The sequence below is a fragment of the Protomyctophum parallelum genome (genome assembly GCF_964188405.1).
Source record: "Protomyctophum parallelum genome assembly, chromosome: 3".
NCBI classification, from domain to species: Eukaryota; Metazoa; Chordata; class Actinopteri; order Myctophiformes; family Myctophidae; genus Protomyctophum; species Protomyctophum parallelum.
The window spans coordinates 47,242,564-47,269,647 of NC_139698.1; the positions used below are offsets into that span (position 1 = coordinate 47,242,564).

Below are 27,084 nucleotides of genomic sequence, written 5' to 3' on the forward strand. Positions count from 1 at the left end.
CCTTAGAGTTGTTGTGTGAAGAAAAAAAAAGTCCCCCCATTCTGTGTTGCCTAGAACTGGAGGTCTTGAAAAAATAATTAACATTATGAAGTACATCTTTGTGATGTCACTGAGATGTACTTCATAATGTTACAGATTTTTTTCAGATCTCCAGTTCTAGGCAACACAGAATGGGGGGGACTTTTCTTTTATTATTTCCACACAACTCCTCTAAGGTATATTAATGACAGTAAAAGCCATATTCAATAATGAAAATAGCAGATCTACAGTACATGTACAGTAACAGATCTTGTGAGCGTGTTGACCTTTTCAAGGTTTTGTTTCATTCATGGATTCTTTTGTATTGCATCCTTTTGAAAAACGTTGTCATTGTTTGATATCCTTTTATTTCTATTTTCTATTTACTTTTGAAATGAAAAAGGGATATTTACTTGCGATCCATAATATGGGTCTGCAACCCACTATTGGGGAAACACTGCAGACCACAGCGGTCCATTGGCTGCCGTGCTGGACCGATCATCACAATACAAGTCCATGTATGGCTTCTTCAGACAGCAGTCTGATAAGGGCAGCTACAGACACAGCGGCAGGCAGGCACTACCGATAAGCCCGGGCTGAACACGCTTTAGATTGAGTGAGCCAATCCCCTTCCACACAGAGCAAACAAGACAGGCACTGAGAAGATCAGGCACTGAGCAGACAGACAGGCACTGAGCAGGCAGACAGACAGAAAGACGGGCCCGGACGGGCAGGGCAGAAGAGGGAGCGAGGCGGGAAGCTGTCATGGTGCGTTAAGGTGTTTGTGAAGCGTATAACGAGGATGCTGCGTAACCGGAGTGGTGAGACGATGGAGGAATGTGACTCATGTGTGGAATCTCGGCGGGGGTCTCGGGTGTTTGTTTGACGTCAAGAGGGGCCCACTGATAATGTCACACCTCGATGCACGCTGTCGGGCTGTCTCATCTCCTTATTCTAACCTTTTGTATTCTTTTCGTAAATTAATTGATCATACTACACCGCGCTTTGAGCTTGTCAATCGGCTACTTTTGCCACTTTGGAATTTGAATCCTGAAAAGTAACAGTTGTTTGACATATGAGGTTAACACCTGACGAACATCTACAGTATACAGTATGTTCGCTAAACGGGAAAAGAAACAGAGGTCACATGTTGTCCAGAAGCTTAACGTCGCCTCGTCCCTTTTTATTTTTCATTTTCAAAAATAGCACTAGGAAAAAAAAGACTCACTTGTAGATCTGCTAATTTAGAAGTCTACACGGCTTAAGTGTGAAAAAATGAATAAGTGTCCTCACAGTCAAATTAAACTGCTCACAGTTTGTGCACGTACCGACACTATTAATTCTGAAGAAGAGTATAACACCATGTTGTGTGGATACATTAATGTATAAATGAAATAATATAATAACAGTTTGAGGAGTCCATTTATTTTACCTGTCTTGACCAGTCTGTCCTGCATCTTATTTACAGTGGAAGTGCGAGCTCTTTCTCTTTCAAAGATGAAAAACATATATATATATATATATATATATAAAAACATTAATAAAATGACCATTTATTATATTTACATTACATTCTTGACATTTTGTACAAAAGGTGGGTTGATTCTATCGTACAGTCCAACGTAAAGAACCAGAAGTCCACCTTTCTGAGAACGTACGCAGGCCAGTTGTTTTCGACAGGCTTTGCTGTCGCTCTGCAGACGTCACTCGTCGACCAGTAGGTTGATAAGCGCGGTCCTCTGGGACAGGACTGCTCTCTTGATGCTGCGCTCGCCCAGGACACTCCGTCCCAGAGCGCTGTCCACCACCAGCTGCAGCACCCGCTCGGCATCCTGGGACATCTGCACGGGCACCGTCACCGTTCCACAGAACCGGTTGTTTACCTGAGGAGCAGATGGAGGTTACGTTGTTGAAATCCTTCCAAACCCTCCTTCTATGTGGAGTGCTTAATTTAGTCCTTAAGCACATTTTTTGCTTTTTTTTGTATGATGACTTTTTCGTTTTTGTTGTTAGAGGTGAGATTAACCTTATAAACCCCACAGGGTTTGTGTAGTAGCAGCTCAGACCCTCTCCCTGAAGAGAAAAAGCCTAATATCTCACCTGGCGCCAAGGAGGGATTCCCTCTTAGGCTAGAGGTTAAGATGTTTGGCTTTAGCATTCCTTCGTGCACGGGAGACCCACGTTCAAATCCTGGGCGTTACATACGGACATTAAAACTGTGTTAGTGTCACTGGGTGACCACCTTTACTATTTAGTCATTAAATCCCTGCCCGTGAGCACGAGATAACCTCGTAATAACCTCTGTTATTCACTTGGCAATTAAACTACTGTCCTCCGAGCTGTCCTCATCTTGGCTTTCCACATTTCACACCAGATTTGTGACGACTTGGTCACAGCTATCTAGGGATGAACAGACAAACATCAAATTGACCATTATTTACCCAGCTACGCTCGCAAAAAATACACAGAGTCCGTGTAAACAGAGCTATTTAAAAACAGAGGCAGATATGGGAAGGGTGGTTGGTTGGTCTGCACTACTGTGTTGAGGACACATGCTGCTTCAAGTGTGTTTATGAGCCTGTGTCTCCGACTGACTGTAGCCCAAGCAAGAAGCTCTATCCCCACTGGGAAAGGACAATTTGTATGTGTGTACAACTGCTTGTTTATATGCACAGTAAAAATGTAACTCTTGAGACTACAAATTTGTGGACTCACTTAGAGTTACAAAGGGATCATTTAGCAGAGGATTTTACTGTTCATGTGTCGGCATATGATGATTAAGTGTGTGTGTGTGTGTGTGTGTATAAGGCTACTCTAACCTTGGCCTGCGCTGTGGGACAGACCCAGGCAGTGATTAAAGGCCAGAGGAAGTGAGCTTGGCTCCGCGGGACCGCGCAAGGCCACATGAAAGCTTTCCGAGCGAAAACCAACGACAACGTCATCGCACGAGCGCCCGAGGACTGCTCCTCTGATACGTATGTGTACGATCGCATGCGTGCGAGTATGTGTGTGACATTGTGCGCGCTCGTGTTTGTGTGTGCACGTGGCCGTGTTTGAGGGGCAAGGGGGGCATTCGCAGCACTAAGACATTTCATCTGTCGAGGAATGCAAGCGAACGAAAACAAACGCGGCGAGGAGGAAATGAAAGTGGGGATATGAAAGCCGCACAAACCCAGGGGTTCAAGCCGTTCGGCCGGTGGGGGTTTTCCTTTCACTGGAATACGCACGCACGCATACACACACACACACACACACACACACACACACACACACACTAGTCAGCTGACTGAGGAGAGAGAGAGAGAGAGAGAGAGAGAGAGAGAGAGAGAGAGAGAGAGAGAGAGAGAGAGAGATGGGGGAGGGGAGGGGAGGGGGGGGGGGGATTAGTGCTGTTTGGGCATTCAGCCATTACCTCTGTCAGTATATTGCGTCAAAGAAACCAGGATACCAAGTGGACAATGAACCGTGAAGCAAACAATGAATGTTGGACAGTGTGATGAGCGACCAGTGGGGGTGCAGGTGGAGGTATATTTGTGTCCATGCATGAGTGAGCATCAGAATGTGTATGTGTGTATGCGCAGCGGAGACCCTTTGATCTGATTGCAGCTGACTATCTTATCCTGCCCTCCACAGCAGGGAAGCCTAGCGGACTGGCTTTGTACTCTGGGGCACGCATGCACGCGCACACACACAAACCTTAACCATTTTGTCATTGTAAGTTGTAACTATTTCTCTTTCTCCAAGTCTACTATTACTAGTGTACCAAGTATAGAAATTGAAGCACGCACACACACACACACACACGAACACACACACACGTTTGTGCCAATGAGAGTGAAAGAGAGAGAACGAGAGTGACATGCTCTGTAATCATTCACCACTTGTCTCTCCAGACTGAAGATGACCAGCCACTTGACATGTACACAAGGGTACCACCTAGCCTTGATCACACACACGCATAAACGCAGTAGCGCGTGCGTGTGTGCATGTGCACGTGTACACACGCACACAAACACACTAATCATAGGCTCTGAAAATTACAGAGTATGAGTGCAATCTTGGAACTGTTTGGTTTAAGAAGAAGCGGAGTAAAAATGTCAGCTCATGTGAAGAGCAAACGTGTGCATATAGGAGACTATTATTAGAGTCACGTCTCTAGCACTTGAAAGAGTTGGAAAAGATAACCTGCCAGAAGGTCTGCATGTGTGAGCGACAACAGACATAAATTACTGAATGTTTAACCCATTGATGCCTGAGGCCGAATCTGGGAACGCCTTCTAGGGCCTGACCTAAGGTTTCTGAAAACGTTCAAATTCTGATGATATTTTTTTTAAATAGTTATGTTGCTACATGTATAGCAATAGCTGATGAGACACAGAGAACGCGCCGGCATCAAGGGTAGAACAACGTATACGTTGCACCAGGCGTCAATGGGTTAATGACGTTTAATAAATTACCTCAAAAGGCCGCAATCCTTTTGTAAGCCATGATGTGCAAATGACAAAGAACAACATCTTCTATCTATTTATGAGTTATAGGCTTAGTCATACTTTATTAGTCTCCCTACAACCCTCAACTCGCAACCTCCTCAAACCCACCAAGACCAACCTGCGCACCATGGGCGACCGGGCCTTCTGCTCGGTCGCCCCCAAATCATTTTTCCCTGCAAGCATTTTTCTGGCTATGCCCTCATGTTTTAAATGTTTTGTTCCCGTTTTTTTTTTTTTTTTTTTAAGATATTTTTTTGCGGCTTACGCCTTTATTGATTCTTTAAGGGATAGAAAGTAGGCTGACAGGAAACGGGAGAGAGATGGGGGGATGACATGCGGTAAAGGCCGTGTCGGGTCCGGGAGTCGAACCCGCGGCACACCGCGACTGGATCACCAGTCCGGTGCCCAGACCGTTACGCTACGGCCTGGGCCTGTTCCCGTTTTTCTTAGATGATTTCAGTGGTGTGATGTTTCTTCTGTTTTTATTTCATGCATTTGCACCTTCTCACGAATGTAAAGTGCGTTATAAATAAAATCCATTATTATTATTATTATTATTATTACTCATATACTGTACATTGAAGACAGCTTGGGTTCAATGTCAGGTTAATTTTGTCAAAATGACATTGCACCCATATTTTCCACTATAACAAAAAAATATGTGAAACAGTCACACGTGATTTTCATTTGGCTAAATGACCTTTGACGATGAAAGGTCAAACTCAAGGCCACTGTCCACTGTCAACCCCGTTATATTTGTTTCCTTGTAAAATTAATTGAAATTTGTGGAATTAAATAAAGAACAACAATGTGTGTGTGTGTGTGTGTGTGCGCACGCGCATGTGTGTGCACAAACCTGTACACGGAGCTCCACAGTGTCAGGGACCTCCAGGTACTGGGGGTCTACCGTGGGCCAGGGCTGCTGCAGTACATCTCCACCCCGCCTGAGGAGGGGGCTGAGGGGGTTGTTCACCTGGCACAGACCTGTTGTGACACACAACAATCTTCTCTGAATCCTTTCTCAGGTTGAGGTCGATGTTAGCGGCCCTTTACTAAATTGTCGCTACCTCGTGGTTACAATATTAAAGCTTCTGAGGACTTATAAAAAGGTAGCCAGATTACACCTGCCCCCCTCCACCCTCTTCCCCTCCCCTCCCCGGTAGAAAACAGCGGAGAACACTGACGTCACCAAATTTGGAGCGACGCGTTAGTACAAGGAATTATGCCTAGACTTAGAAGAACACACTAGAAGACCATTAAAATGCAACAGACAATAAAATAATTTGGCAGATTAGGGTTCCCATTACACTTATATTATAATATATTATTATACTCGTGTTGTGTATTCACTATTCATTTCATTTGAATATGTGTCGCCCACTTTCTTTTCTCATGAGAATAAAGTTCTGCATCCTTCCTGTATGAGTTATCTATGGACCTTAAGGACTTTGTTTTGCAGAACAGAAACTGATCCAGATTGTGGCAAAACAGCAGCTTAACCTCTGACTTGGAAAAGAAAAGTACACATCCCAACAGCAGAGGAACGGGAAGGATGTCAGCTTCCTCTGTCCTGCGTGTCTGCGCGCGCACGTGCGTGCGTGTGTGTGTGTGCGCGCATGTGCGCTGTGGTGGACTGCAGCAGAGGTGACACAACCCTGATCTCTTGTCCATGAATACGACTTCACCTCTCGTCCAACTCGTCACTCGTCACGTCAATCGTCACGTCAATCTAGTGTTGATTTTGACAGCAAATCTTGACTTTAGTCATCTGAAATTGTTTGTTTGGTGTCCGTTTTCTATGGTTCACTATAATAATTCCTTCTCCACAGATTTCAAAGAATGTCCTTAACACCGAGTTGAACTCAGTGCAACAGTTCTGCAAGGTTTATAATTATACATGTATATTTATAATCACGTGCTTCATGCCAGTTCTGCTGCTGTACCAGACAGAGAGAGTAGAGTGGAGAGAGACATGGGAGGGAGGGGATGCCACATGTTGTCGGGATTCGAACCCACGACATTGCAACTCCATGGATTACATGGCTAATAGCTGCCGTTGTCCATATACACGTGTGTGTATCAACGTCAGGTCCAGGGACCGCCAAGGGTACAAATGGACATATATATGAGTCTGTAACTCAATAAACATTGAGGATTTTACAGTATCGATCGGGGGTCCCAGAGATGAGAAAAGAAAAAAGGTTTGCCGATGACGAAAAATGTTCATCGACAATAAAGATTCCGATAACACTAACAGGCTGAATGTTGAATGGATTCAAATGTGAAGCGCTACAGTGTTTATGAAATGACATCAGCAGGGTGTGGTGTAAACAAGAAGGCCTCAATGATAAAAAAAACTATTTTTCTTTTGTCAATGTGTATTATCGGACTTAAAAAGTAGCTTGATTAAACCATTTTTGACTTTAAGGTATAATTGGAAGGCAGCATAGGCTATACAATTATGCAATCGCAACTCTCAGCGCTGCTAGTGCAGTGAGTGCACACACTGGGAAGTGGGAACAATTACAACCAAACACAGGTCAACGTGACATGACAGGTCGAGTACCTGCAGTCATTATTATCTGCTGCCAACTAGGTAAGTGGACGTACAGGATGAGGCTGAATAATTGACAAGGCTGATTGGAAGGCTGCGATGCAATGCAATATTACTTCTACTACTACCTTACTACTACTACTACTACTACTATTTTACTACTAAAAATCAATTGAAACGATTGAAACATATATAAGTTGACTTGATCATATTTCAGTGTCACACAAAAGCATCAAAAGTAGCAAATCTACGATCTAAGAAAGACGGTGTGACGCAGCGTGCTTTGAGCTCGTCGTTCTGCTACCGACAGAGACGTTAAACAAGTGACGCCTTTATTGGCCAGTCCACATCAGCCTCCATCACCACAGAGCCACCAAGTCAAGAGGAGACAGTGAGGGTAGGGGACGACTGCGTGTCGCTGCTTTACGGGGAACGTGCATAGCAACCAGTCTGGATTCTGTCTGATTCAGGCAGTGACTGTTCCTTGTGCGTTTGCATGTCTGACAAATCAATTATTCAATCAATCAAAGGTGTGTGATGAGATAACATTGAAACTGACTCCTGCTTTGTGTGAGTGCAGACTTGTGTGTGTGTGTGTGTGTGTGTGTGTGTGTGTGTGTGTGTGTGTGTGTGTGTGTGTGTGTGTGTGTGTGTGTGTGTGTGTGTGTGTTTTGTGAATGACACCCACCTGTCCAGAGTTCAGAGGTCAGATGGGGGGCCATGGGGGCTGTCATCACACACAACACAGCCAGAGCCTCCTCAAACTCCACACTGTTCTGCACCACCCTGGCTGTCACAGCCTGACACACGCACGCAGACACACATACAGACGCACACATTTAAAAAAGTGGTCATGAGTGTGAGTGAATGTGTGTGTGTGTGTGTGCGTGTGCGTGTGCATGTGCATGTGCATGTGCATGTGTGTGTGTGTGTACTCACAGTCAGTGTGTTGGTCAGACCCATCAGGCGGGAAATGGCCGCGTTGAACAGGAAGTCCTCTGTGAGGTGGGCGGTTACCTGCAGACATCACCATGCCAAACATCAGTTGCTGGTCTGATACGTCTGTCTGTCTGACATATTAATGAAACGAAACATCCTACCTGCTTATACAATCAACTTACACACAGCTCTAATAAAACTCTAAACTCTGTCTGTCTGTCTGTCTGTCTGTCTGTCTGTCTGTCTGTCTGTCTGTCTGTCTGTCTGTCTGTCTGTCTGTCTGTCTGTCTGTCTGTCTGTCTGTCTGTCTGTCTGTCTCTGTCTGTCTGTCTGTCTGTCTGGAAGTGACCCTACGCCCGACGTACCAGCTTTAATACATGAGCAGTCGCACACTGCACTGCTCATGTGAGCACAGGCCTTTTCTACACACAGTTAAGAACACCCCACCATTCTTACACTGTGACTGGCAGGATATGACCGCCTGATAACAAACCACACGTGAGCCCTGTTGCGATGTGACTCCCGCATGCACTCGGAAGCCTCGTATCTGCACCGCTTTCCATTGATGAAACGAGGGCCTCCGTGACTCAGAAGAGGGCTGTGGACATTTCAGAGGCCTGCCCAACAGTGGCATGAGAAACACTGACGGGTTCAGAAGAGGGGACCGGGTTGAATTGAAAATTTGAATGGGACATTCTGCATAATGAGTATTTGAACTTTATTAGGCACTTTCAGTACACTTTTGTACGTAAGTACATTTTTAATTCCAGACATTTACTTGTAACAGTATTTCTACATTGCAGAATTGATACTTTTACTTAAGTAAAAAAAAAAATATTAGTAATTTTCCACCACTGATGAGGATTCCCACCACCATTAAGTGAAAGGACACTGCCGCCACGAGCAATCATTGTGCACATCGGCATGCTGGGAAACGACCCTTTTAGGCAGAGCCCTTTTTTTTTTTAGCCGGGCAGATCAAAGGACAGGCTCTTGCCTCCTGTAAAAGCACCAGACCCTCAAGGGAGGGTGACGAGGGGAGGGTTTAGACTAGTGAATTAAAAACCTTGCAGTGAACAGGAGGGCTATTTATACAGCGGAAAAGCAGTGAGGCTGGATTTAAAACACATTCTCATTCCCCGCATCTCTCGCCCCTTCATTCCACGGGTGTTCAGTTACCTGGGATTCTACAGGCGTGTCAACACTGTCAACAACAGGCCTGTGTGTAAATGACTGACGCACAGCTCACCTCTGGACCAGTGACCACTGAATTGACCACTGAATTAACGCTGTTTATTTTGTCGAGTAAAACCGATCAAGACTACCTTTTTTCACTGACAAAAAGTTAATCAAAACTAAGCTATCACGACTAAAACTATAAGACTAAATATAATTGACAATTTCGTCAACAAATAAAAACTAGACGAAAAAGTTAGAGAGGGACTAGTGGAAAAGAGATCTAGTATAGAACTATAATAGACAAGTCATGTCGGGGGTTGCCACATCTTTGTGTGATATAGGATTATGGAGTTTAGTTTTTGAGCGGCTCTCCTATGCACAGCGTTGTGTGTCTGTATGAGCACGGAATGTGCTCAGCTGATTTATTTATTTTTACATTAACCACTTGAACCCTTGCATCCCTATTCTGGGGGGGGGGGGGGCATTAGCCAAACATTATACGATCAACAAGGTTTGTTGTATAGTGAAAAAGTGCAGACCAAGTACAAAGCCAAAGGTCAAGTTTACAAACAATTGTGGTTTTTAAGTGGATAAATGTCTGAAAACACACATTTAACATGAATCCAATATGTAGTGGGGGTCCCTGCTTTATCTCTCTCTCTCAGCTAAGGGGTCCTTGGCCTGAAGACCCCTGCTCTAACCTAACCATAATTAAAACACCTATATTCAAAATCTTTAGGTTAGAATTTAAACCTGGCTTCTTACATTGGAAAATAATAATAATAATAATAAAGTCTTACATAATGTGTCTTCATATGAATCTGCATACTTCAGATTCTTCAAAACAAGTGCACCAGAGACATCTAGTGGTCAGAATGAATTAAAGTTGAAATTGTTTAGAATTTTGAATTAACGCCACAGATCTTGGTCATACCTCTTGAATGGCATAGTTCTTGTTGGTCCAGATGCGTGTGACCTCGGCCTGGTCTTTGTTCTTCAGCCTGGAGGGACAGGGGACGTCCCCCAGCTGACGGGCTCCCCTCAGCTTGGACACCAGCTGCCACAGACGAGACTGCCAGCGCAGAACGCCTGGCAGGGCGTCCGCTGCAACACACACACACACACACACACACACACACACACACACACACACACACACACACACACACACACACACACACACACACACACACACACAATATTCGTGAAATTAATTTGAAAAAAAGTGTTTGAAGTTCAGTGCCACAGACGAGACTGCCAGCGCAGAACGCCCCACCCACCCACCCACCCACACACCCACACCGACACACACACACACACACACACACACACACACACACCGAATACACTGTTTGGGAAACAGCGTAATGCAGAACTTTTCCCCACTTTTTGTGGGTCGAAGACACATTGTTATGGGTCCCCTTATGTAGTGAAAATAGACGATCTACAAGCGCACAGTGCGGTGTGAAGCGTCACGTTGTGAGCTTGTAGATCTGCTATTTTCACTAGTTTAAGTCCATTTTCTGTTTTGGGTCACGCAGGCTAAAATGTGTAGGAAGCCGTGGTATTACAGTGTGTGGTGGACTCACTCTTGGCGTCCCAGAGGATGTCCTTTTCGGGCGGCCCAGCATACAGGAGGTAGAGCCGTACCGTGTCGATGCCGTACTGCGAGACCACGTCCTGCGGGTCCAGGCCGTTGTTCTTGGACTTACTCATCTTCTCCCAGGTCACTTGGAGGCGCTGCTGGCCATGCCGTGACACCGCCTCCTCGCCTGCAGCCAGGGGACAGTGGTGGAAAAAGCACTCAGTTGTTTTACTTTTAAGCCTGTGATTGACGCTGGCGTCGACTGTTCGCTGATTCACCTCCCAATGTATGAATGAATGGACCATTGTAAAGCACTTTGAGCCCTTGGGAAAGTGCTATAAAAATGAAATCCATTACTTAAGTAAAAGTATCAATACAATGTAGAACTACTCTGCTACAAGTAAAAATTCCGGAATTCAAAATGTACTCGAGTAAAAAGTACAAAAGTATTGGCTTCAAAATGTACTTAAAAGTACCAAAAGTATTAAGTACTCACTAAGCAGAATGTCTTTTTTTTTAAATGTATAAAAATATTTTGAAAATAGCCGATCTACAAGCTCACAATGCGTCGCATTGTGTTCTTGTAGATATGCCATTTTCAAATGGCCGAAATGTAAATAGGGCTGAAGTTGTTGCTGTATGTTTTGTAATATAATACAAATAATCTACAAAGTAACTAGTAACTAAAGTTTTCAAATAAATATAGTGAAGTAAAGGTAAAAATGTTGGACCTGAAATGTAGTGGAGTAGAAGTAAAAGTATTCGAAATGGGAAATACTCAAGTAAAGTACAAATTCCTCAAAATTGTACTTAAGTAAATCTACGTAGTTACTTTCCACCCTGCCTGCAGGGGACAGTGTCGGAAACTCAAGTACTGCACTCAAAGGACCACTTCACCCCGATGCGTGTTCAAAAGCATCCATGTGTGCTTTGTCTAGGGGGCCACCAAGAAGGTCGGCGTCACCAACTTTTGAACACACCAAGGCCGAATAATATTAACCACCTCCTATCCAGCTGTGGCCACAACACGTTTGAAGAAGAAGCCAAGAGATTTGTGACACAAAATCACTCGGAGGAAGATGAAGGACAGGTTTTTCCCTCCTCGCCCTCTGGCACCGTCTCCAAGCTCCCGTTTATGTCTCGTTACCAAGGCAACAGAGAGAGTGGAGGAGGAAACGAGTCAAACGACTAAAGCAAGACAGCGGTTCAGAGAGAGCGCTCTTCAACCGGAGGTTCACGTCTGGGAGACGACACTGTGGTGCTGATGGGTTGTTTAAAGTGCTGGGTTGTTCTTCATTTTTCCTTTCGGAAATGTCTTTTGTGCAGTGGTTAAAAAGACAACAAAAGTTCACAATACATGCATACACAGATACTATATTTATAAAAAGACTATATAATTATAAACTATTTTAAAAACTAGTGCTTAAAAGCATAATATATATTAAAGTCAATTCTATAAGTGCTACTAATATAATATACTGTGGGGTGCCCACTGGCCTAGCGGTCCAGGCATAGCATGCCACATATACAGGCTTTGGCCTGACAGCGTGTCACATTTTCAAGTCCTGTTAATGACGACCTTTGCTGCGTGTCTCTCCCTCCCTCTTTCCTGTCTGTCTACTCTTCACTGTAACTATCAATGAAGGCACAAAGCTAGCTGAGCCCCTTTTAGTGAGTTTTGAGGCTCTGTATTGCCGGCCATTGCCGGCCATTAGTTCGTAATGGGTGTGTGTTGTCCTCAACTATTTGAGAGTCCATCTTTAATGTCCGTTTCCTGTGGATGCATCCGAGTGGCTCATGGTTCCTCCCAATGATCTTGCCTAACCACCCTAGATAGCCTGCATTTATTCTGCACAGCCAAAGTGGACCCTAACTCAGATGAAGATGGTGAATGAATTAATGAAATAATGAATCAATCAACCAATCAATGAGGGAGCGGCCTTTGGTACCTGGTTATGTCCACATTATTCTCTGTGGCGGTACTGGTCACTGTGGGCCAGTACCTCCACAGATGGTGAATGAATGAGGGCTACTGTACCTGTGAAGTCCACATCGTCTCTGTGGAGGTACTGGCCACTGTCGGCCAGCCTAAACGTCTGGCCCTTGATCAGGCCCTGCACCAGCAGCTTCTTAAAAGGTTCCCTGAGGGGTGTGGGTGGTGGGAGTAGAGAGACATGATGAGATACATAATGAATGCACATCCATGCATGCACACGTGTGGCTAATGTTCTAGACCAGTGGTTCCCAATATTTACATTTTAAGGACCCCCAGTTTGATAATGCCCAACAGCAGCGATATAATTAAATCATCAAATGTCAAGTAAAATGTCATGTTGGGGACAGCCGTAGCCCTCGGCATGGAACGGTTAGGGGAGCCCCTGCTCTGGAGTGAAATGTGAAAGCAGCACAAAGACATTGCACCACATTGGCACATTGAACAGAGCAACCCACCCCGCCGCCCAATTCCGTGTTTTTACTCCTCTTGAAAATTGCAGACTTCTTTTGTTGGTTTAGATTCGAGTGCTTTTCTTTTCTGCTTAAAATCAATAAAGAGATTTGTTAAAAAAAAAGATGCACGCACACACTGAAACTGCCTTCAGTGATGTTACCCCAACACAAAAGCAAGCCATGAATTGAATTGATTTTAATTAATTGCATTTTTATAGTGCTTTTCCAAGTGCTCAAAGCGCTTTACAATGGTTAATTAATTCATACATTGGGAGGTGAAGCGGCGAACAGTCGACGCCAGCGTCCTCACTTCCCACATTCACACACCAATGGTGGCAAGCTCGCACCAACCAACTCATTGGAGGCAATGTAGGGTTCAGTGTCTTGCCCAAGGACACTTCGACATGCTCTACCTCCTGAGCCACAGCCGAGAGCAAGTCTCTTACTCCTATGTGCAATGCCCCAAAACAGGCAGTGTAGCAAAAATAAAGCATGGAATATAGAATGGTTTAATTCCATTCCAAATTTCGTGCCAAATGTTTTGCTACAACACTTATCCTAGAGCATAGCATGACGCTGCAGCACGTTGTGAACTTGTAGATATGTTCTTTTTCTCACATCCGGGACATTCTGCGAAAAACGACATATGTTACAAATTTTGAAAAACATAGTGTGTAGACTATGCATTGCAGATGGCATTGCCTAGTCTCGAGCACAGCAGAGAAAGGAAGGGGACTACTGACTACTGAAGGGCAGGAGGAATGGTCGCAAGCTCAATGCCAAGACAACTGAATGACATTTAACATTGAGGACTAAACCACTGCCAGCGGGACGGTGCTCAAGGTAGTCGAGGACTTCAAATATCTCAGTGCCTGGACTGGACTGCCTCAATGGAACTGGATCTGAAAGTCCGAAGGGCACTTGCCTGGAATGCTTGTATGGGATGATGATAGAGCTGTCACGATTACACATTTAAGTTGATGATTAATTGTCATGTGATTAACAATTAACGTTATTGTGATTAACGATTTAATTGTGTGTGGCATTAAACATTGGAACATTACAAATTTCTTTTAGGCTTCGTAATCACAAATTGCACAGGGCAGATATGACAAATAACTTCAATATACAAAGAAATAACTGATCAAATAAAAAGTGCTCTCGGAAATATATCTACACGTGTTGTAAGCTTGGAGATCTGCTATTTCTGCTATTTTTCAAAGAAATGTTCACGACATGGAAACGATTGACGATTATGCAAAAATAATTGCATGAGGTACAGCGATCCAGTTGTACCGAGTTGATGTTGGCTACTCCGCACTCCCGCATCGCATCGGATATGTTATCTTAATGGATATGGGCATCAAAAACGAAAACATCAAAACACGACAAACCTACATTAATTTAAGGCTCCATGGCACGGGTTGACACTAAGGTCTCAGAGGTCATGCCCACTTGCCCGAATATAAAATGATAGGTAAAATGTACACTTGTAGAACAAATCCAAACGATAACTGCTGAGTGGCGACAGTCACAAAAACAGAATGAGTGTGTCTGCTAAAAAAAGTGTATTCATTTCATGAATAGCCAACAACTTTTAATGAAGACAGAATGCGCTTGCCCGTCGGACAATCTGAAAGCAAACTCCACTTGCCGAATGTTTTATTTTCTTGCGCACGGGCAGTTGGGCAACCGTTAGTGTGATGGGGTCATTTTTGGGGATGAAAAAAGTTTACCTGTGTGTCACCAGGTCCTGGTCCTAGCATTAGGTTACCTGTGTGTCAGCAGGCCCTGGTCCTAGCATTAGGTTACCTGTGTGTCACCAGGCCCTGGTCCTAGCATTAGGTTACCTGTGTGTCACCAGGCCCTGGTCCTAGTATTAGGTTACCTGTGTGTCACCAGGCCCTGGTCCTAGTATTAGGTTACCTGTGTGTCACCAGGCCCTGGTCATAGTATTAGGTTACCTGTGTGTCACCAGGCCCTGGTCCTAGTATTAGGTTACCTGTGTGTCACCAGGCCCTGGTCCTTGCAGAAGTGACTGAAGAAGCGTGCGTAGTACAGGTGCATGACGGCGTGCTCCTTCCCTCCGATGTACACGTCCACGGGCAGCCAGTGGTCCACCAGGGGGCGCTCAAAGGGCCTGCGGGTGGGGGACATGAGAGGTTGGAGCACAGCAGTGGTACTCAAACATTTTCTTTTTGTGTCAAGGACCGCCAAACTGATTTATATTTGGCCGCAGACCCCCCCATCTGAGAATATTTTTTGTGCATGCGCATGTGTTCAGAGAAAAGTCAGTCTGATATCAGAGATTCTTATTCAGGGTTTAAGTTATATTGTGATTTTACATTTAAATCTTTTACCAAAATCAGTGCTATTGAACACCCTTTACGTCTGCGTGAGGGTTTTTAGAATTATCAAACCAATTACTGTAAATGTTTAAAAAAGGCTTCCGACTAAACCTCCTAACTCCATTGGTTCCTCAAACTGTTGTGAAAACTTGCGCAGCGTATCATAGGCTCTTCACTGCCAACAATTGAGTCAATCTACAAGCAGTAGCTGCCGGTCTAAGGCTCTTAGTATCATTAAGGATGCCTCCCACCCCAACAACTGTTGGGGTGGGAGAGGCCAAAGGGCTACGTGCAAGTATCTGACAATGTATACAAACTTTGATGAGGCAGTAATGCAATTATTTTGTACATACAGGTAGTTGGTTTCTGCCAGCAGAGATATACTGTTTGTAGCCTCTAGGGGGCACACTTAATCCAACACAGAGTGGAAAGTGAACTGCTCACATACAAGCCCAGTCAGTGTCCCAGAGGTTCATCTCTCTCTCACTGTTGTTTTTCACTCTCATACAGAAAGACATTTCATGGGCAGAAACCTCCTAACTCCATATTTGAACTTTCTATCCCCCCTCCCCTAAATTAATACCCTCTAGTAGGTCATCATTTAAGAGTGTCACACAAAAGATTAGCAGATCTACAAGCTCACAACACCTCACAATGCTAGACGTTGTGTGCTTGTAGACCAGCTATTCAGCTGTCCAGAATTGATCTAAAAGTGTAATTTACTGTAGACCAGTGGTTCCGAAACATATTTAGCTCCAGACCCCAAAAGAGATATTAGACATTTGGGACCCAAACTAGTGAAAATAGCAGATCTACAAGCTCATTAGCCTGTTGTGAGCTTGAGGATCTACTATTTTCAGTACTTCTTATTTTTATTCATTAAATTATTAGATTTTTGGTTAAAACATTATGAAATACTTTAGAAAAATGTTGAATATCTTTTAACTGATGATTTCTTTGTACTTTTTACTGTCTGAGGATGTGAAAAGGCGATAGAAACCAACGTTCCTTCCCTTCTTCAGGTTGTGTTCCTAACGAAGGCAGTTACAGCTGCCGAAATGTTGGTTTTCATTGCTCTGTGTCCAGAATAAAATATTGGCACTTTGGCTACCAGTGTGACGCCAAAGACCATCATCTGGATCCTCCTGCCGTGGGGCACATCTCTCACTAACACACACACACACACACACACACACACACACACACACACACGCACACGCACACGCACACGCACACGCACACGCACGCACACACACACAGCGTTCCTGTGCAGGATGTGAACAGGCCAGCTGAAATACCGTTAGCCATGATGACCCATGCAGGGACTGTACTTTATGCTTTTTATGACAGCCTCCTATCTCTGTGTGACACCTTACAGTTACACTACCCTTGGTCTCTCTTCCTGTCTCTCTACCTGCCTGCATGGCTGCCTGCCTGCCTGCGTGGCTGCCTGCGTGGCTGCCTGCCTGCCTGCGTGCGACAGTTTATTTTGTTTGTAAATTGATGCTCTACATCATCCTCCAAGAGTGTTGCTCAAAAGTAGGAAGAAATACCAGATCTATAAGCTTGTACTTATTTTCACTATTTCAAAAATGTTTTTAAAATAAAACAAGCGACGGTTTTGGACATACGAGGTTTCCACCCGACAGCAGTCGGAATTGGCTCTTTCTGTTGTGCCATAATCTGAGCGGCGGAGAGAACAGAGGAAAAGTACCAATCTCCCCCCCACCCCCGTCTCTCTTAAAGCAGCTTAACAGTGAGGCCAGGGCCACTGCCGGGAAATTAATCTCTTTTGTCAAGCTCTGGGTATCACCAGCCTCCCTGCAGGTGACTGGCATGGCTCTATCAACGGAACGTTGGTTGTGTGTGTGTGTGTGTGTGTGTGTGTGTGTGTGTGTGTGCGTGCGTGCATGTGTGCAACTGTGCGTGCGCGCATACAGTATGTGCTTGTAGTAGTACTATACTTGCAACGGGCTAAATGTCCCCACAGGTATTGAAGAATTTGAGGAATATAAATTGTGAGGCCTGTTTTCTCGGTTCTCGCAATAGAGCGTGGCAGGCCCGCCCCCTTTCAGAACGACGAGTGGCCCAGGAAATGATTCTCCATTCATTTTCTCCATAGGCTCCCGACCAACACTCCCTGCTGACAGGTGTCACCCCAACCCGTAGGAGTAAAGCTGTGATTTAGTGGTTAATTGAAAAACACAAGTGCAGTGTGTGTGTGTGTGTGTGTTCGTGGGGGTGGTCTCAGCTCTTGTTATACAAGAAGAGGGGCTCAAAGTTAAAAAAAAGCTTGTGGAACCACAGCTTTAAGTCAGGCCGAGCCTGTGGGCAGATGACCTACCTGTCCTGGTTGTGGGGGTCCGTGTATCTGAAATAATACCAGGCTGAGTCCACAAACGTGTCCATTGTGTCCGTCTCCCTCCTGGCTGGCCCTTTACACCTGCAATAGAGAGAGGCTGAGTCTCAGTTTGCATACTATAACACACACACTGTAAACGGCCTTCTGCTTTAGGGAGATGCAGTATGTCATCTCTGTCAGGTGGAAACCCCATATGTCCAAAACGGTTACTTTTCAGGATTCTAATTAAAAAACAGCAAAAGCAGCAGATCTACAAGCTCGAAACAGGCTGCGTTGTGGCGGGTTTGGCGGGTGACCAATAGGACGTAAAAGTATGAAAAAAACACGAAAAGTATGGAGATAAGAGTTAAAGAGGTTTCTGCCCGACACTGACAGCAACAATAAGTACTGAGTAGGTATAATTTAAGGTAAAAAGGAAACTCAGTTCATCATTATTGAGACCCAGTAGAGTTTCTATGAATTTGAAGAAAACCAGTGAACAGCTATACGGAGTGAGCCAGCAGGTGTGTGTGTGTGTGTGTGTGTGTGTGATCACTGCGTATCACGCATCGGTCTGAGCAGCCACCTGGATATAAGGCGACAGACACAAAAACAACTAGAAGAAGTTCCCCTCGGGGCACAGGTCTCCACCAGGATTGATATTTGGATGAAATCTGAAGGACTAATATAAAAGAAGTGTTGCACATAAATGGGCCTCCTGGTGGTGCTCGAAGAGGCAGAATTGAAAAATGCATGCCAGACGTTTAGGGAGTGTGCAAACCAAGTTTTACACAGATCAGTGCAGTTATATGTAAAGACGTGACTGGGCCTGTTGTAACGCTACCATCAGGCTGATTTGAAAAATGTCAAGTGGCATTTCTTCCTCAGCCTAGTGGGAATATGCGTGCACAGTTTCACCGCAATCGGACACTGCGTTGATGATTTGCGGAATTTTGTACAAAACGGGCCACTCCTGAAAACTCCTGAAATCTTATAGCCAATCAGGATGGAATATGAGAAATGAAACAAACCTGTCGTGATCACATGACTATAGAGATTATGTGTACCGGTAGCTGAAGGAGTGATATAAAATAATGTGTTTTACATATGTCAGCCTCCTGGTGGCGCTATAAAGAGCAGATGTGAAAGATTCCAGGCAAATGTTTTTCCTTGGTCTCTAGTGTGCATACAAGGTTTTACACAGATCAGTGCAGTTATAGGTAAAAACACGAATGGGCCAGATATACTGTAGCGCCAGGGAGTGTGTGTGCAGAGTGTGGCTGCGATAAAGTCAACGGTGCCAGAGATTTGCTGTCCACAGACGGACACACGGACGGACGGACGGACACACACACACACGTACGGACGGAGTGCAAAACATACTCTCTCCCCATGCCTTCGGCCTGGTGGAGACAATAATCAACTCATAAATTCTATTTGGAGCAACATCAACATCGATGGACTGCTATGAAAGTAAAGTAAGTACGTACGTGTGTGCCGTGAGATAATGGGATTAGAAGAGAGGGGCAAAAGGCTTTTCAACAGATGTGGTAATGGGAGCAGCTGCCCACTCTACAGTAGAAAAGCCTCATCTCTGCTAGCTAGAGTGGTGAACAACACAATACATAGTTGATGTCTATTCTATATGAACATTTCCACTAAAGATATCATTGAACTAATCTTACGTACATACTTAATTTAAGAGCTTTATTATACAGTACCTGCAGTTCTACCTATACTTTAACACATTCCCTTCCGTCACGGGAGGGAGTTGTTTTTATCAGCGCGATGTTGGATTATGGATTTGATGGATTATGGAACGACCAAACCTCGGATGTCGTCTCATTTTGAGCAGAAAAACAACTAATAAGCCTGTGCATTCGTAGCCATCCTGACCCCTAATCCATCATTTACACATTATGGATAATTACGATGGACTTAAGACTTAAGACTGTTACTCGATTAATGCCAATTAATTAAATCTCGTAATCTTGCTTTGGCACAGTGGGGTACAGTTATTCACAAGATTTTCTCGTTTCAGCGCAGATTGTGTTAACTTGATTTCTGTATTATCCATCGATATTGTCTCTGCCTGGTAGAAACCTCATTATGTCCAAATAAAAATTCAAGTTATTCAACAAAATGTGTTTAGCTTATTTGTAGGTTTACTTCATTACATAACATCGCCTCCAGTGGAATTTTCCAGCACAACCATCAGCTCGAGCAATCAGGATGGTCTGACACCGGTGTCCTTTTAAGCTTTACAAACGTATTTTCAACGTCTATGTGATTTACTGATATGTATTTTTGTATTATCATCCCCAAGGGGATCTTTTGCTCCTCCTGTGTGCATGTGTGTGTGCGTGCGTGTGTGTGTGTAAATAACGTTGTATTGAATTGAGGAGGAGAGAGAGGGGAGGTTAGAGGGGGAAGAAAAGAGAGAAGAAAGAAGAAAGAAACGAGAAAAGTTAGGAAAGAGACAGAAGAAATTAGCAGCACAGAATCTATAACTGAATATGAATAATGACTGCATAATTATTCCAGCTCATATTACTCTGGAGAAGTGGCCTATGGTTTTGTGTGCTTGTGTGCGTACGAGATGCGAGTGCGTGTGTCAGAGAGGGAGAGACAGAGAAAGAGAGATAGAGAGAGAGAAAGAACGATTGAAACAGAGTCCATCTGGGCACTGATGGAGGTCATGTCCCTGTCGATACGGCTAGCCGACGACAGGCTGGCACCAAATCCCCTTTTCTCACCAGCTGTGCCAACAGGGACTAACTGGGCGGCGAGGCCTTGCCTCGGCGCCAGATTTGTGCGGTGTTTGTGTTGGAAACAACTCCCCTCCCCGTTCATCCAAATTAAACAGCAGCCTCGCTCAGTGCACACGACGCGTTATCTGTCGACCGCCGCTTTCACAGCCCGAGGGACAGCCACAGGAGTCAAATTTACAATTTAGCCCATTTAGGCCTGAGGCCGATTCTAAAAAGGTTTTCTGAAAAATGTATATATTTTTGAGTGGTGCAACCACTCCAAGGAACAGCAATGTCCGTGTACATGTGTTCACCAATGTATGTATTAATGAGCACGAGTATGACTGATTACCAGTAGGGGCGCTGTTTGCCAGAAACAGAGAGAGAGATAGTATTAGTGCTGCACTGTTGCCTGCTAATGTAAAAAACTGGGTTCCAACAGCAAAAGTGGCAGATCTACAAGCTCAGAATGCCTGTGGATCAGCTACTTTTTGATACTTCTGTGTGATACTGTAGTATGATCAAGTAAGGCATTCTGAACAACAGCAACAATTTTAGTAACAACTAAAATAACAATAATAATTATTATCATAAATAAAGGGGCCATGGATTGCAGCAATAAGAAAAAAACGATATGCAATATACACAATAATAAGCAATAGAAATATATAATTGTATCATTAAATTATGCTAATCGATACACAGTATCTCTATAGTCATGTGATCAACACAGATTTGTCCGATTTCCATGTTACATCCCGATTGGCTAAGATCCATTACATGAAATTCTGCATGCACATCCCCCCCCCCCCTATGCAGAGGGATAAATCCCACCCTTTTCACATTGGCCTGTTATAGCGCCACCAGCAGGTCGATTTTTGAAAAACACATTTTTGGAACAAATTGCCTCAAATCATGAATGCAGTGTCCATTTGCCATCAAGGCGTAAGAAGAAATGGCCCGCTTTTCACATTGGCCTATTATAGCACCACCAGGAGGCCACAATAACCTACCTGACCTGGCAGAGACACGCGCTCAGAGGAGAACTTTTTCTAGTTATGTCTGCAATCTGCATAGTAGCCATGCATATCCTGGTCAATTGCCAGCATCAATAAAAAAAAGAAAATATTTACATCGTGGGAAATTCTTCTGCACAGTTAAGGAGCTGAGAGCCCATGCCTGTGAGACTAATGTAATGAGTCTTGATAGAACAGAAAGCCTCCTCCCAGTCATTAAGGCAGTGCTGCTCCCGTATGTGCAAAACCACCTGACATCCTGACATTAGCTGGGTCTATAATGAGATATGGTCCCGTCATGTCCGTCTGTCCTTGGCTTGTTTCTGTCCAGTCTTTTTCATAAATTAATGCCTTATTTTATGCTTTGTCATAATGATAGTGTCAAATAGTAGGGGAAAAAAATCACACCCGTGTGAACCGAGTGTTGCAACTCCCCTCTCTCCCCCCCCCCCTCCTTCCCCCTCTCCCCCCCCCCCTCCTCCCTCTCCCTCTCTCCCTCTCTCTCTCTCTCTCTCTCTCCCTCCAACACATGGACGAACACATAGGTGAACACGGACATTGCTGTTCCTTGGAGTGGTTGCACCACTCAAAAACAAATGTAGAAAAAATATATACATAAATAAATAAATAAATAAATAATGTACAGCTTTTACAGCTGCTATTTTTGCGACTTTTTACCATTTGTGACACACATTTTTTTCATATAGGCCTAATGAAATCCCCCCCGAGAAATAGGAGTTTCAAGCTTGTCGATCTGCTGCTTTTGCAATTTCTTTATCTGAATCCTGAAAAGTTTTGGACAGTTTTGGACATATAAGAGACGACGTAAATCTTCCGTTTTTCTCTCACAAATAAAACTTCTCTCACAACCCACTTCCGCCAGCCATCTGATCCCCTACACCCCCCGCCGAGATGATCCGTCTGTGACAGGGGTGACGGGGAGGAAGTATAAAGGCAACAGGTTGCCTAGCAACAAGGCTAAGGTATAGTGGGGTTAATATTTTGAAAGGCAGGTGTTATTTCAAACACTGGATTATAACCAACCCCCCACTCGCCTCCTGCCTTCCATCACAAATGATAAATTAAAAAAGGAACAGTGAACAGGAACAGTGGAAAGAATGGCACACGGGAGAGGTAAAGCGAAGAGTCAAGAACCAAAATCATACTATAATTAACCGAATGTCTGAGTGTGTGTCCGTGTGTCTGTCAGAAACAGTGCCGTAACTCCTTACTGCCTGCACCAATCACTCCCACTTTTCACACAGGCATTGACCATATGCATATGGAGGGCGTAACGATGCCCTTTTTTCGATTTCACACATTAATGATTATTAATTAATTTGTTAGTCAATTACAAACGCACCCGGTCGCAGTACCCTTCACGGCCACAAGGGGGGGGGGAAATATCTCACAACGGGTAAGGACTAGTATAATAAATATATAGAAACCAAAATAAACAAAAAATTTAGATAAAATTAAATACTAGATATATCCACTGAATCTCTGATATGTACAGTTATCAATAAATATAGACTACTGCAACTCCCTCCTTATTGGCCATATTAATGTGATTATGATAATTATGATAATTTTACTCGAATTGACTTGGTTAATTTAATCCCAATTATATTTCTTATTTTCTTTTTAGTTGGTATTTATTTTCAATTACAACTATGATTAAGACTATTAATACTATTATATGCTTTATTATATCTATCATGTAAGCCACAACCACATTGTGTAAAATGCTGAATCTAATGATAACTCTGAAAAGCTTAGGTCTCAGGACCACACCTGAGACAAATGTACAGCGCGCGCGTGTGTGTGTGTGTGCGTTATGTGCGTGTTGTGTGCATGTTGTGTGAGTGTGCGAGTATTGCGGCTCTCAAGAAAGCGTAATCTCTACAGAAAAATAGTCCTGGATCTGTACTTGGTAAATGTTTGTGAGTTTATGCTTCTGAAAGTATACGTTTCTGTGTTGTCATGCATGTGCGCGTGCGTGCATGTGTGCATGCATACATAAGTGTGTGCGTGCATGTCATGGGATTAACCAAAGAGGAGCAAAAGGCTCTTCAACAGATGTGGAAGCAGCTGCCCACTCTACTGAAAACCTGAATGATTATTATGAATGGTGTGTGTCTTGTGTGCGTGCGCACGTGCATGCGTGCGTACTTGTATTCCTATACTTGTGAGGGTCAAATGTCCCCACAAGTATAGTAGCATTTGAAAAAACAACTTTGTGAGGACAATAAAAACATTGATAAAAAATCCAAAAGATTGGAAAAGATTCATGTTGTGGTTAGGACTAGGAGGATTAAGCACAGATTAGATTTGTAAATCGGCTACTTTCGGCTTAAACACAGCCAAGCAGACCAAGACAACACAATTCACAGACAGTGCAGGACCGGAGACCAGATAATCAGCACACAGGAGATGACTTCCTAAAATCCCTCGTCTCATCAAACTCTTCCTGTTCAGGTTGCACTTTGTGTCTGTAGTCAGACGAAAATAACACATTTCCAGAGAGAGAGAGAGAGAGAGAGAGACTCCCCAATATATAGCTATTCATTTCAGGGTGTAAACCTTGCATGTCCAAACATGTTAAAGAAACTCTCTTCCAACAGTATCAATGTAGTAATTATTTAGTCACACAAGTTTTTGTTAATACCTTTTTTTAATAAAACCTACAGACTTGCCCAGGCCGTAGCGTAACGGTCTGGGCACCGGACTGGTAATCCAGTCGCAGTGTGCCGCGGGTTCGACTCCCGGACCCGACACGGCCTTTACTGCATGTCATCCCCCCATCTCTCTCCCGTTTCCTGTCAGCCTACTGTCTGTCCCTTCAAAAATCAATAAAAGGCGTAAGCCGCAAAAAAATATCTTAAAAAAAAAAAAAAAACCTACAGACTTACTTAAAAACAGATTCACAAGCTCACGATGCGTTGTGAGAGTTTGTAGATCAGATATGTTTGCTACTTTTTGCACGATGGCATCGTTCGGTCGGAAATCTCACATTTCTAATACTGTTACTTTTCAAGATTCAAATCCAGATCGACAAGCTCAGGCTTGTAGATCTCCTACTTTTGATGCTTTTGTGTGATGCTGCAGTATGATCAAGCAGGGCGTTAATTTACCAAACAAAAACACACACACGTGTATGTGTGTCTCTGTGTGAGTGGTCTTGTTAGCAGTGATTAGTCTTATTCAGAGGGATTCCCTCCCGCTCTGACACTGACGCTGCCTTTAAATAAGCCAGATGCCACCACCTTTTCACACAGACATTTTCTTAGCCATGACTCATCGCCGGTTGTGTGTGTATGCATACACTTTGTCTTTGCCCACTTTTCTGTGTGTGTGTGTGTGTGTGTGTGTGTGTGTGTGTGTGTGTGTGTGTGTGTGTGTGTGTGTGCGAGCACGTGCGTGTGCGGTCAGGTCGCAGCTGCTTATCGTCTCTGTCGGGTGGAAACCTCATACATCCAAAATCTGTTACTTTCCAGGATTCAAATGCAAAGGCAGCAAAAGCAGCAGATCCACAAGGTTGAAAATGCGGCACACAAAAGCATCCTTTTGATGCTTTTGTGTGATGCTGTGGTATGAGCAAGTAGACTGGCGTTCATTTACGGGGAAGAAAACAAAAACACACAAACTAAAATACGGGGATAAGAGGTTTCTGCCCGACAGCAACGTTACGTAACTTCAACACATCATCGTCATCATCTCATCTCATCATAACTGTGTCAGGACAATCTTGTAGTTCACACTCGCCCTCTTCACGCTCTGTGTTCTTGTAAAGCTGTCAGTTTTCGCAGCAGGATCCATATGGACCCATTTCCGTCCACTAACCCCCTGAGGGAGCGCAGACGGCAAGAGAGAGACGCTGGTTAAACGTACGGTGCGACATGTCTGTATCATCAGGATGTGCATCCTTTGCAGGATATTTGCCTGATGAAGACCGTGTAGGTCCAAACGTTGCAATTTGTTGCCTCTAAATAAAGTAAGTCTCGGAGCTCTAGAAACTAGTGTGCTTTTCTCTTCCTTCATAATAATAATACTATAAGCAATAATAATCGTCCCATCCCAGCATGCTAAAATGGCTGTCCTCACCTGGGACAGGTACAGTTGACCCAGTCGTGTGCCTCCTCAAGAGGCGAGGCTCCTTTCCCCCTCAGAGAGGCCAGCTTCGGCAGGGTGACGGGGAGCTCCTCTTCGGAGACAGCCACAGGACCGCAAGACCCACAATGCACCACGGGGATGGGCGTGCCCCAGTACCGCTGCCTGGAAATCAGCCAATCCCTGAGCTTGTTGCTGGTGAGGTGGCCGCCCACTGACCTCTCTCGAGCCCTCTGGGTAATGGAGTCAAACGCTTGCTCACTGCTCAGCCCGGTGAACTACACAGGTACAGAAGTGGAAGATGAATACCATTTGTTTTAACTTTTAAAAAAAAGTTTCAATACAACAATGTAGTTACAAGTTTTACGTAAAAGTCCTACATTTTAAATGCCACAAAGATATTGGCATCAAAATATACTAACAAAACCAAAAGTAAATTTTGTCAAAAAATAGCATAGCTAGATATTTGCAGATCGGCTTCGGAATGTCCAAAGTTATTTCCCAACACGGGACAAACAGGGACAATGGCAGGAGGATTTATGTGGACTATTATTATCCAATAGCAATTCTGGCTCTTTATCTATAATTAATTAGTGGGGTTAGGCTAGGTCACAGTTTAACCATCAAGCATCAAGAATTTCACCGGTTTGTTACACTGGAGAATCCCAACTGGACCATTTTTTCCTTAGAGGTCAGTGCAGTGTGTTGAGGATGCAGAGCTCCTTAGAGGTCAGTGCAGTGTGTTGAGGATGCAGACCTCCTTAGAGGTCAGTTCAGTGTGTTGAGGATGCAGACCTCCTTAGAGGTCAGTTCAGTGTGTTGAGGATGCAGACCTCCTTAGAGGTCAGTTCAGTGTGTTGAGGATGCAGAGCTCCTTAGAGGTCAGTGCAGTGTGTTGAGGATGCAGAGCTCCTTAGAGGTCAGTGCAGTGTGTTGAGGATGCAGAGCTCCTTAGAGGTCAGTGCAGTGTGTTGAGGATGCAGAGCTCCTTAGAGGTCAGTGCAGTGTGTTGAGGATGCAGAGTAGAGCACAGCACAGGTCCATAAAATTGGACCCGGCCCGAAACGGACCCGGTGATATCAGAACCGAACCGATCCGGATCCGAGAACATTCTAATTGGCCGCACCCGGCCCGGAACCGGACCCGAAATAATTGGACCCGGTCCGATCCGGAGCCGATAAAAACAGGTTCGGATCCGAAAAGAACCTACCCGGTCCGAAAGACCCGACGACCCGTTACACCCGTGGTGTGTCCAGTCCTATATTATGCTCATTTTCACTGTGATTATGAGACTGAACGTCAGCAA

General features: G+C 44.3%; 1 protein-coding gene across 2 annotated transcripts in view; it reads right to left on the reverse strand.

Moving 5' to 3' along the window:
- Positions 1-1,229: 1,229 nt before the first annotated feature.
- Positions 1,230-27,084, reverse strand: part of lars2 (leucyl-tRNA synthetase 2, mitochondrial) — a 69,252-nt gene continuing 43,397 nt past the window's right edge. The window contains exons 12-21 of one of the 2 annotated variants that reach the window (XM_083760564.1): positions 25,773-26,011; positions 17,906-18,004; positions 15,216-15,353; positions 12,804-12,907; positions 10,770-10,952; positions 10,115-10,284; positions 8,002-8,079; positions 7,751-7,862; positions 5,365-5,492; positions 1,230-1,901 (exon numbers count right to left, since the gene is read on the reverse strand). In XM_083760564.1, coding sequence (XP_083616690.1) covers positions 1,722-1,901; positions 5,365-5,492; positions 7,751-7,862; positions 8,002-8,079; positions 10,115-10,284; positions 10,770-10,952; positions 12,804-12,907; positions 15,216-15,353; positions 17,906-18,004; positions 25,773-26,011 — 1,431 coding nt within the window. In that variant the 3' untranslated portion in view covers positions 1,230-1,721. Of the gene's footprint in view, positions 1,902-5,364; positions 5,493-7,750; positions 7,863-8,001; positions 8,080-10,114; positions 10,285-10,769; positions 10,953-12,803; positions 12,908-15,215; positions 15,354-17,905; positions 18,005-25,772; positions 26,057-27,084 lie in introns of both variants that reach the window. The other variant, XM_083760563.1, reaches the window with a different exon arrangement.